This window comes from Puma concolor, chromosome A2 (genome assembly GCF_028749965.1).
Source record: "Puma concolor isolate L17-30 chromosome A2, mPumCon1.1.hap2, whole genome shotgun sequence".
NCBI classification, from domain to species: Eukaryota; Metazoa; Chordata; class Mammalia; order Carnivora; family Felidae; genus Puma; species Puma concolor.
In genome coordinates, this window is record NC_141668.1 from 104,707,182 (window position 1) to 104,719,213 (window position 12,032).

The following is a 12,032-nucleotide window of genomic DNA, read 5'->3' on the forward strand; positions in this document are numbered from 1 at the left end:
CACAGAAGGAAAAAAGGAGGGGAGGCAGAGCAATGAGTTTGGGCTTTTCACACAGAGGGCTGAGGGGAGGCGTCTCTTCCGCATGGGGAGCAGGGAACAGACAGCAGGGAGCAGGGGGCAGCCTGCAGCCTGGAGAACATTCCAGGCAGAGGCCCCAGGCGGGAAAGTTTTCAGGCATTTGGAGAACAACCGGAGGCTGAGGTCCAGAGCCAGGTGCACAGGAAGGAACTGGGTTCTGGGGGCGGGGGGGGGGGGGGGGGGAGGAACCACCAACCCCTGAGCAGCCAAGGCCTTGGGGGTCATGGCAAAGACTTTGCCTTCTGGGTCTAGACCGGTCCCCTCCCTTTGTTAATGAGAAAGCTGAGGCCCAGCCGGAGAAAGGCTCAGGCAAGCATGGGAATACCGCCCCCAAGTACAAGCTTTGAGGGGGTCACCTCCTCCAGGGCTCATCATTCTGCGCGCTCACTTGAGCCTGCGTCTTTTCCACCTGGAAAAGTTGGTTGGTCGGAACCACATGAAAGTGTCCGTTTTGGAGGTCAGACTTGCACCCCGGTCCAAATGTTGTTTGTTGCTTTGGGCGGGCTAGGAGGAGTGTGGGGTGAAGCTGGGCTAGATCAGGGACCTGGCGCTGCCCTGCCCTGGGCCCAGGCGGGGGTGCCTCTGCCAGGCACTCCCGCCTACTGCTTGCCCTGGGACCCAGCACGCGGCGCCCCACAGAGCAGCTGGGCAAACTTGAGCACGCTTCCAACCCAATTCCTGCCCCCCCCCCCCCCCGCCACCATTGTTTCTGATTCTCTAGGTCAGGGCAGGGGCCACGAATCTGCATTTGTACCCCGTTCCCAGGCGCTGCTGGCCAGGGACCCACGCTGAGGCCCGCCGCCTCAGATTGCGCGGCACGGAGGAAGGTTCGGTGAGGTTCCAGGGCAGAGGCAGCGACACCGGTCACTCGCTTCTCATCCTCCAACCTCAGTCCTTCCCCGGCTGGTCCGCCCACGTCGCCCTCGAGGGCCTCGCCGGGGCCAGGTGGTTCCCCCTGCCGCAACTCCTCCCCGCCGGGGCGCGGCCCGCGCCTCCGGATCCCCCGCGCCGCCCAGCCCGGGGCGCGCTCCGTCGCGGGGTGGAGGAGCCGGGGAGAGGCCCGGGAGGGGCGCTGCGGCGGGCGGGGTGTCGCCCCCGGGGCCCAGGCGCGGCCCACCCCGTCTCGGGACGCGCGCGGGCGGGCGGGGGCGGCGCTCCGGTGGGCGCGGCGCACCTTGCTCCCGGCGCCCCCGCCCGGCGCCAGCCCCTCCCCGCCCGCGACCGTCCCAGCCCCTTCCGTCCGCTCGCCCCGCCGCTGTCCTCCGCCGGCCCGCGTGGGAGGACGATGGGTCAGCGCGGAAAAAGTGAATGAGGGCGGCGGCGGCGGCAGCGAGCGCCTGACTCGGCCGGGCCCGGGCACCGCGCGCGCCCCCCGCCCCGCCGGCTCCATGGACGCGCCGCGCGCCTTGGCGGCCAAGCCCCCCACCGGGTAAGTGGCCGGGCGGCCGGGCGGCGCGCGGGCCGGGGCCCCGCTCGGACCGGACGCCCGCGCCGCGCGCACTCGGGGCAGAGGGAGGGGGGCGCGGGCGCCGTGAGGGGCGAGGGGGGGCGCGCTCGGGGCGGGGGGCGCCCCCTCTGCGGCCCGCGGGTCCGCGCCCCCCGCCGCGGAAGGGGCTTGTGTACTTAGTGCGCCCGGGTCGTTGCCCAGGTAACAGTGTCAGGCCGAGGCCGGGGCACGCTCGGCGCGGCGGTGTTTGTGTGCGCGCGCCCTTTTTGGGGGGTCCCTGCGGGCAGAGCCCTCGGCCTCCTCCCGAGCGATCACCCCCGGCGCCGGGAGGGCGGTGGGAGACCCGGCCTGAAACTCCCGCCCCGCCACCCGCTTGCTCGGCGTCTGCCCCGGGTTCCCGTGGTGGCCGCTCGCCCCGCCGCGGTCGGCGGGTTACGGTCCGCTCCTCCCCGCGATGAAGGGCTCGCTCCGGGACCTCGCAGACGCCTGGGTCCGCCCTCGGGAGCGCGGTCGTGCAGAGGGCACTGTCCTCGCGCTCTGCGGACGTCTGCGCCCCTTCCCCCGGCTTGCTTCTCCGCGGTTCCCCGGGACAGTGTGCAGGGCACGGACCCGAGGAGGAGACCCCGACTTCGCAGCTGAGGTCGGGGCGTGCATCCTGCCTGCGCGGATCTGCGGCTGCCCAGACCTGTCCGGGTGTCCGCTTCCATCCCCGCACACCTTGTGTGTAGCGATTGCTCGCCACATTCCGGTTTTGCTCGCAGAGTACCTGCCCCAGTGCGGGAAACGCTAGCAGGACCCTGAGCCGGAGTTTGAACGGCGCACCCCCAGACCAGGCCGCGGGGTCACGCGAGGCCCGTGCGGACACTGCGGCGGCGCCCTGCGACCCGCGCACCCGCTCGCTGGCCTGGGGCGAGTGTGCCATGAGTCTTGCGAATGGAATGAGCGGTTGGGTGGGTCCTGCACCTGCTTACGAATGGGCCCACTTTCCGCTGTGGGGACAACTAATCTCTTCTCTTTGCACTTGTGTCCCACTGACTCACCCTGCCCGAGTGCCCATGGCCGCTGTGTGGCCCAAGTCTGCAAAAGGTTTTCGAACGTGTTCTTTTTGTTTTTGTTTTTTTAACTCTCTTTAATGCCAGGAAAAAGTGAGCCAGGTTAGCAAATCAAATAATCCCGGAGCCGAGGAATGTTAAAAAGAACTTTTTCTTCCCTTTCTTTCTTTCTTTCTTTCTTTCTTTCTTTCTTTTTTTCTTTTTTTTTTTTTTTCAGTGCACTTAGTGGTGGTTATGTAATTGCATTTGAACAAACATTTCCCCAAAAGAAAATAAAGTGGGGAATCCCTTTTCACAGACACGGGCCTCCCGAATGGCATGATTCAGAATTACTTTTAAACCTGTCGCTTTGGGAACCTGTTTAATAAGACTGTTTAAGGAGAGGGAATCTTTTTCTCACTATCATGTAACAGGAGGGGAAGTATGAAGGGGAGAGCTAATTGTAAGAGGCCAGCAGAACTGAATTTAGAGATTATTTGTGAAGGCCGGGAAGGGAATCTGATTATGGAAGGGAAGTAGCGAATCCTGACCTGGGCACACGCTCCCCGGTGCTGTATGGGTAAGAGGGGACTCCACAGCCATTCTTGTCTGAGCTCTGGTTGGACTTCACATCTCAGTCTTCCCCTGGGGAACCAAGGGCTTTTGCTGTGGATACAGTGACAACATAGGCAGTGGTCACTACCCATGCATTTAGTTCTTTCCCTCTGATCTGCTTGCTTGAACGTCTTTGTCCGAGAGATGTAGACACGCGGCTTTTAGCTTCTGTAATTCCCAGTTATTTTGTCGTCCGCCATTTGTTTTCGTCCCCGTAGTGAAGAAGCTCCTAGAAAATATCCATGTGCTTGGATTTCCCAGGTAGGAATTACATGATTAAGTAAGCTGTTGTGTGTTAAAATCGGAGGAAAGAAATGGTCTTGGGCTTTTTGAATATTTTATATAATTTAGGTGCTTTGTCTGCCTACCGGAGAGGGTGGATATGGATGTGAAATTTCTGGCTTTGGTAGATTATTGGTAGCGGTCAGGTGCCATTGGTTCTTCCCTGATCTGCTCCTCTGTTGCTGCAGGATAAGGCAGTGCTTGCCATGTGCTCTGGGGAAGTTTGTTTTCTGCCTGATACTGTAAGCGATGACTATCAGATCAAACTTGGAGCAAGCTCTCATTTTCCCACATGATCCAAGTGAGTGATGTGGTGAATTTGTTGTTGACTGAATCATTCGCCGTCCTGCGATACGTAGAAAGGGGCTGACCAGGGACCGGTGACATAAAAAGATTTCATACCACAAACCAAGAAGCCCTTCTTGAGGGGACCTGAAGGGATAATCTGTTCGTGGCTGTAGATTGTATATGCCACTAAATTATTAATAAGTGGTTACTAATTCTCTTTATTCAATCCAATTAGTTGGGTTGAAATTGTATTTTTTTACTAGTAATTTCATGAAAACAAGGACTTGTGACTAACTTAACTGGGAAAAAAACTGACTCCTTTAGGCAAAAAGTGACAAGTTGACTTGATGTGACTTCTAAGGAATTTTAGAGCACAGTTGAGGTGTCATAATAGAATGTTCTGGAATTACCAGGAAAAACAAATTTCCTTTCAGTGAAGTTTTTAAATATACTTAAGTCCATTTAAGATTAACTTTGAGTTTATCTGTTTACTTTTAGTCTCTTTTTTTTTGAACGTTTATGAGATCCCTGCCACTGGCGGGTGGTCACGGAACCCAGGGTGAACCTTCCCTCTCGGCCCTCTGTGAATGGGACAGTGTGCTGGGGGTTGGCAGGGTACTGGTTAATTTTTTTCTATGGAGGAAACACGGAGTTCTGTAGAACAGAATAGTCCCCAGTGACATGAAATGTCAAAACAGCCGGGGCATTCGCTCAATGGCCGCATTCAAGGACCATGCTTACATAAAAACCAGTGGAAGTTTGCTAATCAATTTCGTCAGGATCCGAGCTTCACGAAGGCGTAGCTGATGCTCGTTTCTCCAAATCAGTATGTGTGGATTCCATCAAGTTATTAGAACAAGAAAATATTTTTTTTTTAATTAATGGAAGTGGGTAACTTGTGCTGCTTCTGCCTTGTCACCACCCCCCCCCAACAAAAAATAAAGTATAGGAACTGCTGTCTTGACAGTGACCATGGACCATGGCAGTGATGTCTTCCATACAAGCATACAGATGTTAATGAATATTAATGAATGTATACTAAAATAAGAAAGAAGTTTAGGTTTCTAGCCTTTTCTAAAAAACGGGTTTCTGTGGGGTGCCTGGGTGGCTCAGTTGGTTAAGCTTCGGACTGTTGGGTTTCCGCCCAGGTCATGATCTCATGGTTCGTGAGTTCGAGCCCCGCATCAGGTTCTGTGCTGACAGTGTGGAGCCTGCTTGGGATTATCTCCCTCTCCTCTCTCTTCTCCTCCCCTGCTTGCTTCTCTCTCTCTCTCTCTCTCTCTCTCTCTCTCTCTCTCTCTCTCTCTCCTTCAAAATAAAATAAACATTAAAAGCATTAAAAAACGAAAATAAAAAAATAAAAACAAGCATTCTAGACTTTTGGGCGACATGTTTACGTTCTTTAAAATGATAGTCTAGGGGCGCCTGGGTGGCACAGTCGGTTAAGCGTCCGACTTCAGCCAGGTCACGATCTTGCGGTCCGTGAGTTCGAGCCCCGCGTCGGGCTCTGGGCTGATGGCTCAGAGCCTGGAGCCTGTTTCCGATTCTGTGTCTCCCTCTCTCTCTGCCCCTCCCCCGTTCATGCTCTGTCTCTCTCTGTCCCAAAAATAAATAAAAAAACGTTGAAAAAAAAATAAAATGATAGTCTAATGATTTGCTACATTGAACGTTTCGCATTTCACTCCAAAGATGTTACTTCTTAACCATACTTTTGGGAGGCAGTTCACTTAAGGCTGTAATGTTAGATATTGTTTGATGGGATGTGGAAAGCAGGCCTAGGGAATTTTATTCTTTTGCAATTATAGTTTTTCTGAATAAGTTCCAGGAGTTGGACATTCCCCTGTGACACTATCAAATGACCTTAGGGCACTTTTAGTATTTCCTCAGTGGCTGTGTAAGGTTGATGGAGCTCAGTTATGATTTAAATTGGGTGTGTGGATATTCGTACCATGTCACCTCTCTCCTGCGTCCTGGACCTCCTCTGTTCTTCCCTGGATGGCCTTTCCCCGGATCAGGGGCCTGGCAGAGCCGGTTGTCACTGAGCACAAGTGGCTGACCGCTCTGGACACGTGCATGTCTGTGTTTCAGTGGTCTTTTTCGCTTGGGACCTGGAAAGAGAAGTCATAACTTGTGTGCACCCAAGAGCGCGTCCATGCTTATTTAGAAAGCAATGATCATAGGCTATGTCTGCACACCATAATAAGTGGTTTGGGTTTCCAGGCGTTTCATGCTTTGTTCTTTAATCATTAACCCCAATTTTATAAGTGGTCGGAGGTTTTGAACAGTGAGCGGAAAAGTATTTGATGCCAAAGTAGCCTGCGGGGTCGGGGATGTGCGCACTTACAGTATAGAAACACTTGGTTGCGATTTGGTCTTGAACTAAGTGAAAACATGTAGGACACACGTAGCGTATTTATTAGGTGACGTTTCCCTAAATCCTGTCCATTCGTCTCCGTGTCGATTTTCTGCGTTGGTTAATTATACTTAATGGTTTTTTTTTCCTTCGCTTACTTTGAACTATAACAGTACGTCTGAGCTCCTGACTCGCTGAGAGCTTTTATGACATCCCTTTTTACTGTTTTTATGATTTTCATTGATTTAAGCGCTTTTTAAATGTTAGCGCTCTCCCCTCCCCCCGCATTTTATACCTTTGTTTTCTCATTTCACTGTGTCCCAAGAGTGTTTACCCCAGTGTTCTCTTATGTCACTTTTCCTTTATGTTTCCACACTGCTTTATTTTGTGCCAGTCTCTTCCCATAGTAACATTACGCTTTTTTCTCATGCACACTTTATTTGGTTTCATTTGCTTTATACCAAGCGGATGATCCTTTCTGAAGGCCTAACGGTATTTGTTCGAGACTAGATTTTGCTGTGTACTCTGGTGTGATGATGACAGTGCGTCCCCAACAACGTCCGTACTCCCTCCTGCCTGTCTCCAGAACGTCCCAGGCTTCTGAGAAAATCCCTCTGGAGAGAGCCCACCTCCCCAGCTGGGCGATGCTTCGTGGCCTCTAGCGGTTTTTACACACTTCCATCTGGATTCCCTAATTAGGTGGGGAGCTGCTCCCTTGCCAAGACCCTATTTTCTACAGGTAAGTCCGATTAGAATAAGGTCCATGGCGAAAACCATTTCTTTTAGAAAAAGGGAAAAGAGGAAAAAGCTTTTCAACCATCAACATGTATTTCATTTATGTGCTTTTGATTAGACAGATTCCCAGACCCCGAACGCTTTTGCACAGACACTCCTGTAAGATTCCTACACCACCTTCACCAAAGCGAGCAGTGCCTTTTGAAGAGACATTGATTGACTTAGGGAAATCGTCGAAGTCCTTGTCCCTTTTCCCCAAAAAAATGACACAAATCCCCAAAGATGAGCCCAGTAAGTCAGGAGTCTTGACTCATGGATCTCCGCCCCCCACCCCTTTCCTTCTCACTGTTACCCAAGAACCCAGATGAGGAACCATTGTCTTAGGGGCACTTCCCTTGGGGACAACGAGCTGTCCTTGTTCCGGGGACACATGTGGACGTGCTCGTACTCTCACTGGGCACAGAGGACAGGGTAGTGACCACATGGCCCTAGTCCATGATGCCTGTGCCTGGGCAGGAATCGTGTTTGACTTCCTCCTACCAAAGCCTGACAGGCCCAGGGGAAAGGAAGACCTGGGTCTTGGGGTCAATCGTGTGGGATTCAGTTTAGCCTTCTTAGCCGGGCCTGCAGGGAGCCATCCTGAGGTGGCTCCTGCCCGTCCCCCAGCCCAGCACTAACAAAACTGCCAGGCCGATGATGTTATGTGTCTGTGTCCAGTACGGCAGCCACGGAGCCGTTGGAGTGAGGAACTGAATTTCTCCCTTTTAAATTTTTCATTAATTTACAGGCGCCTGGGTGGTTCAGTCGGTTGAGTGTCCTGACTTCAGCTCGGGTCATGATCTCCCAGTTTGTGGGTTCGAGCCCCCCGTTGGGCTCTGTGCTGACAGCTCGGAGCCTGGAGCCTGCTTCGGATGCTGTGTCTCCCTCTCTCTCTGCCCCCCCCCCCCCCCCCGTTCACACTCTGTCTCTCTCGCTCTCAAAAATAATAAACATTAAGAAAAAAATTAAGAAAACATTTAAAAACATAAAAACCATTAAGAAAAAAATTTTTTTTAATTTTTATTAATTTAAACATAAAGAGTTGCTTGTGGCCAGTGGTGCCTCAGTGGCCTGAGCAGATCCGCTGCTGTTTTGCTGCTGTCCGTCTGTCCTTCCTGAACTGGAACGTCCCCTGCTTTCTCAAACTTCCCCTCTCCTCTTGGCCTCCCCTTGGCTTCTCGTCTCCCGGCCCGGAAGATTCCTGTTCATTCTTCCAGCTGCTGTCCTGCCACCGTCCATTCCCCCTTTCAGAAAGCCTTCCATGGGGGGCAGCATCTCCTACCTGCTTGTCTCTGACCCACTGAATTCTGAGCTCCTCCGAGGCAGGGACGTCACCCCATGAGTGTCGTGGCAGGGACCTCTGGCATGGAACAACTGTTAGGATGGTCCCAAGCCTCGTGTGAGCTCTAAAGTCCTGGGATTCCAAGTGTTCCCAGAAATTCTCCATCCCTTCTTGAAAAAAAAAAAAAAATTGAATTTTTTCCTTAAACTGACCCAGTGTGCCAGCTGTGCAGACTTATTCTTTGCAGACCCAGGAGGTGTCAGGTGTCCTGTTTTGAGGGACGTAAAGTATTAGACAACCCGCGGCGATAGCATCTGAAAGAGGAGATGATTTTCTGTCACCTTACGTGAAAGTCTGCCTCGCTTGCTCCGGGCTGGCTTCGAGGTATGGCTGGGATCTGGATGTTTATGTCCACCCCTCCCCCCCCCCATTAATATGTAGAAACCCTGACCTCCAAGGGGGTGGTACTGGGCAGTGGGGCTATGGGAGGTGCTCAGGTCATGAAGGGGGAGCCCTCCTGATGGGGACTGGTGCCTGCGAAGAGACCCATGAGCTCTGTCAGCCCCTCCACCACATGAGGACCTGAGAAGTCTGCAGCCCAGAAGAGGGGCCCCACCAAGACCTCGCTGCCACCTTGACCTTGGACTTCTAGCCTCCAGAACTGTGAGCAGTAAACTTCCCCTGTTTACAAGCCACCCAGTCTGCGGCCTTTGGTTGTGGCAGCCTGAACAGGCCGAGGGGGGTGCCAGATCCTCGGGGACCTGCTTCTTTCTGTCTTGATGCTCTGCCACGGCCAGGGCGCCCCGTGAACTTGCCCCGGCCCAGCCCGAGGAGGGGTGAGGGATGGAGGTCACGGCCTCTGCTCTCGCGTCTGAGCTGAACGTTCCATCACGTATCCCTTCCCTTCTTTCCACCAACCCAATCTGTCTTTTGGTTTGTTTGTTTTTTAAAAAATCGTGGTAAACTTTACATAACGTAGCATTTACCAGTCTCACGGTTTGGTGGCATTAGGTACGTTCACACTGTTGTGCGGTCGTCCATCTTCGGCACTTTCTCCGGAACTTTCTTCCATTAAACGCTACCTGCCCATCCGCCTCCCCCAGCCTCTTTAAATCTCTTTCCCCCTTTCTACTTGGGGTGCCTGAGAGTGTGACACCCCCCTTAGGGACCTCATGGGGGTGGGATCACACAGTGGCATTTGGGGACTGGCTCATTCATGTTGTGGTGTCTGTCAGGGTGCCCTTCCTTTAGCTTTTTTTTTTTTTTTTAATGTTTATTTACTTATTTTGAGAAAGATAGCAAGAGAGAGCATGAGCAGAGGAAGGGCAGAGAGAGAGAGAGAGAGAGAGAGAGGATCCCAAGCAGGCTCAGCACTGTCAGCACAGAGCCCGATGCGGGGCTCGAACTTACGAGTGGTTAGGTCATGACCTGGGCTGAGATCAAGAGTCAGACACGTATCCGACTGAGCCACCCCGGCGCCCCAAGGTGCCCTTCCTTTTTAAGGCTGAGTGAGTCTCCGTAATGTCTATTTCCCGCTTGTTCCTCCTTGCTGAGACTGGTAGACGTTTTTGCTTCCACGTTTTGGCTGTCATGACTAACGCCGCTGTGAACGTGGGTTTGCAAGCAACAGTCCCCGCTTTTGCTGCTTTTGCGTCCCCTGGGAAATGGGATCGCGGGGCCGGATGGCAGTTCTCGGCTGCATTTTTGAAGACCCTCCATGCTGTTCTCCGCAGCAGCTGCACCATCGCACATTCCCACCCACGGTGCGTGAGGGTCCAGGGTCTCCACATCCTCGCCACGGCCCCGTGTCTGTCACCTGGCCATTTAAAATCTTGGAGGATGAGGGGACAGGAACCAGGGAGCATCTCCCACTCCCCAGACAGGCAGGGGGTAGCTTTGGCACCGGTGGGCAGACAGGGTGAGTGACGTGCCCCTCCGCCTTCCTCCAGGATCCTGGGAGGCCCCAAGCTGTCTCAGAATGGGTGCCCCGGCAGTTCCTCGGCCCCTGCTGGAAAACGTGTCCTTCGTTGGCTGTGAGCGTTAAGTCACAGAAAATGGTGCAGGGCTCCCTGCGGTGGCCATGGGTCCACCTGACGCGGGCCCGATTGGCAGCCGGCATCCTCGGGCAGCAGTCTCCCTGCACGTGCTGTCCTGAGCACTGAGAAGGTGGAAACGCCTGCACCCCGGCCCCATCCATCCGAGAGAGCGCTCTGACACACAAGGCCAGTGTGGACCCGGCTTTTTGTCTGCAGCACAGCAGGGCGCTAACAGTTTTTCTGTCTCTGAGGTCTCCACTCTTGTCATGCACACCACACCCACTTTTGCGTGTTCAGAATGGTGCCAGCCTGCTAGGGTGGGAGGAAGGAGGATCTCAGAGCATGGGGGTGGCCCAGGAGGGACAGTCAAGGCTTTCCACCTCCCCACTGGCCTGGGCATCGGGTGGGATGGGGAGAATGTGCCTGCATTTTCCGCAGTGTGTGTGCTGCTGTGTGGCCCTAGGAGTCAAAGGGTGGAAGAATGAAATACCTTGACCCTGCAATCACGTGTAAAGAGCTTGGACAGTTTTAGCAAAGTGAGGTCAGGAACTTGATGGGAAAACGGGCTGTGAATGCATGCGCGAGAGAGTGTGTGTGCCTGTGCGTACGTGTGTGTGCATGTATTTGTGTGCGTGTGGGTATTGTGTGTGTGCGTGTAGCCATGTGTGAGTGAGTGTGTGTGTGTGTGCATGTGTGCATGTGTGCACATGCATGAGGGTGTGCGTGTGCGTGCCTGGATATGTGGGGATCAATGTCAAGTTTAAAATCACTTGCGGCACTTGGCAGAGAAGCAGATTCCCAAATCAGATCCTGGAAGTTTTTTCAAGCCCAGCGTTTTGGGAGCTGAGTGTAAAAATAGCTCGGGTGAGAGGGACAATACGGCAGAAGTGTATACTTTTGTTCGTGTGGCTGATGTTCGAGACTTAAATGTAGTTTTGTTGGCTGGAGCCCTCTTCATTGAAAGCACAGTCCACTGATGTGCAGTAAACAAACCATTAGGTGGGAAGGAGACAGGGTCCCTGTAGCAAAAAGTGGGACATCGGCCACGGAGGCTAGCTGCTGACCGAGACCCCCGTCCACCCACCTGTCTTCCCCTCCCGCTGTCTGCAATTCTCATGGACACTCATTTCGGGGTGGGATTGAAAACTTTCTCCTCCTCTGCTTCCAAATGACCATCGTAAAGGTTACCCGTGTCCTGACAACGCCTGCAGAAAGGATGACGTAGAAGTGGTTTGCTTTAAAAACTGTTCATGAGGGGCGCCTGGGTGGCTCAGTCGGTTAAGCATCTGACTTTGGCTCAGGTCACAATCTTATGGTTTGGGAGTTCGAGCCCCGCGTTGGGCTCTGTGCTGACAGCTCAGAGCCCGGAACCTGCTTCGGATTCTGTGTCTCCTTCTCTCCCTGCCCCTCCCCTGCTCATGCTCTGTCTCTCTCAGTCTCAGTAATAAGTGCTTAAAAAAAACAAGCGTTCATGAAAAAAATAAATAAATAAAAAGCATTGATGAGGGGGTCATGAGGTGTGAGTGTTTCTCTTGTCCAGCCGCCGTAGATCAGTCCCCTTTACCACTTCCCAGATGTGTCTACACCGATCCACAGTGGGAAAACACGTCCTACGTGGTGAGGTTAGCGTGTATCACGTCTCCAACATTCACAGAGCAGCAAAAGCTAGTTTGGAAACTTCGCTACTTTACTTTCTTTAATTAAAAAAAATTTTTTTTTTGTTTTATTTTTGAGAGAGAGACAGAGTATGAGAGGGGGGAGGGGCAGAGAGAGAGAGGGAGACACAGAATCCGAAGCAGACTCCAGGGTCCGAGCTGTCAGCGCAGAGCCCGATGCGGGGCTCGAA

General features: G+C 53.4%; 1 protein-coding gene and 1 long non-coding RNA gene across 12 annotated transcripts in view; one reads left to right on the forward strand and one right to left on the reverse strand.

Moving 5' to 3' along the window:
* The window catches only part of LOC147583375 (uncharacterized), a 629,551-nt gene that overhangs the window by 574,724 nt on the left and 42,795 nt on the right, over positions 1-12,032 (reverse strand). The window lies entirely within an intron of this gene.
* The window catches only part of COBL (cordon-bleu WH2 repeat protein), a 267,995-nt gene continuing 256,910 nt past the window's right edge, over positions 948-12,032 (forward strand). For 3 of the 11 annotated variants that reach the window (XM_086697070.1, XM_086697078.1, XM_086697074.1), the window contains exon 1: positions 950-1,507. In XM_086697070.1, the coding sequence (XP_086553196.1) occupies positions 1,467-1,507 (41 nt within the window). In that variant the 5' untranslated portion in view covers positions 950-1,466. Of the gene's footprint in view, positions 1,508-12,032 lie in introns of all 11 variants that reach the window. The other 8 variants (XM_086697069.1, XM_086697068.1, XM_086697073.1 and 5 more) reach the window with 5 other exon arrangements.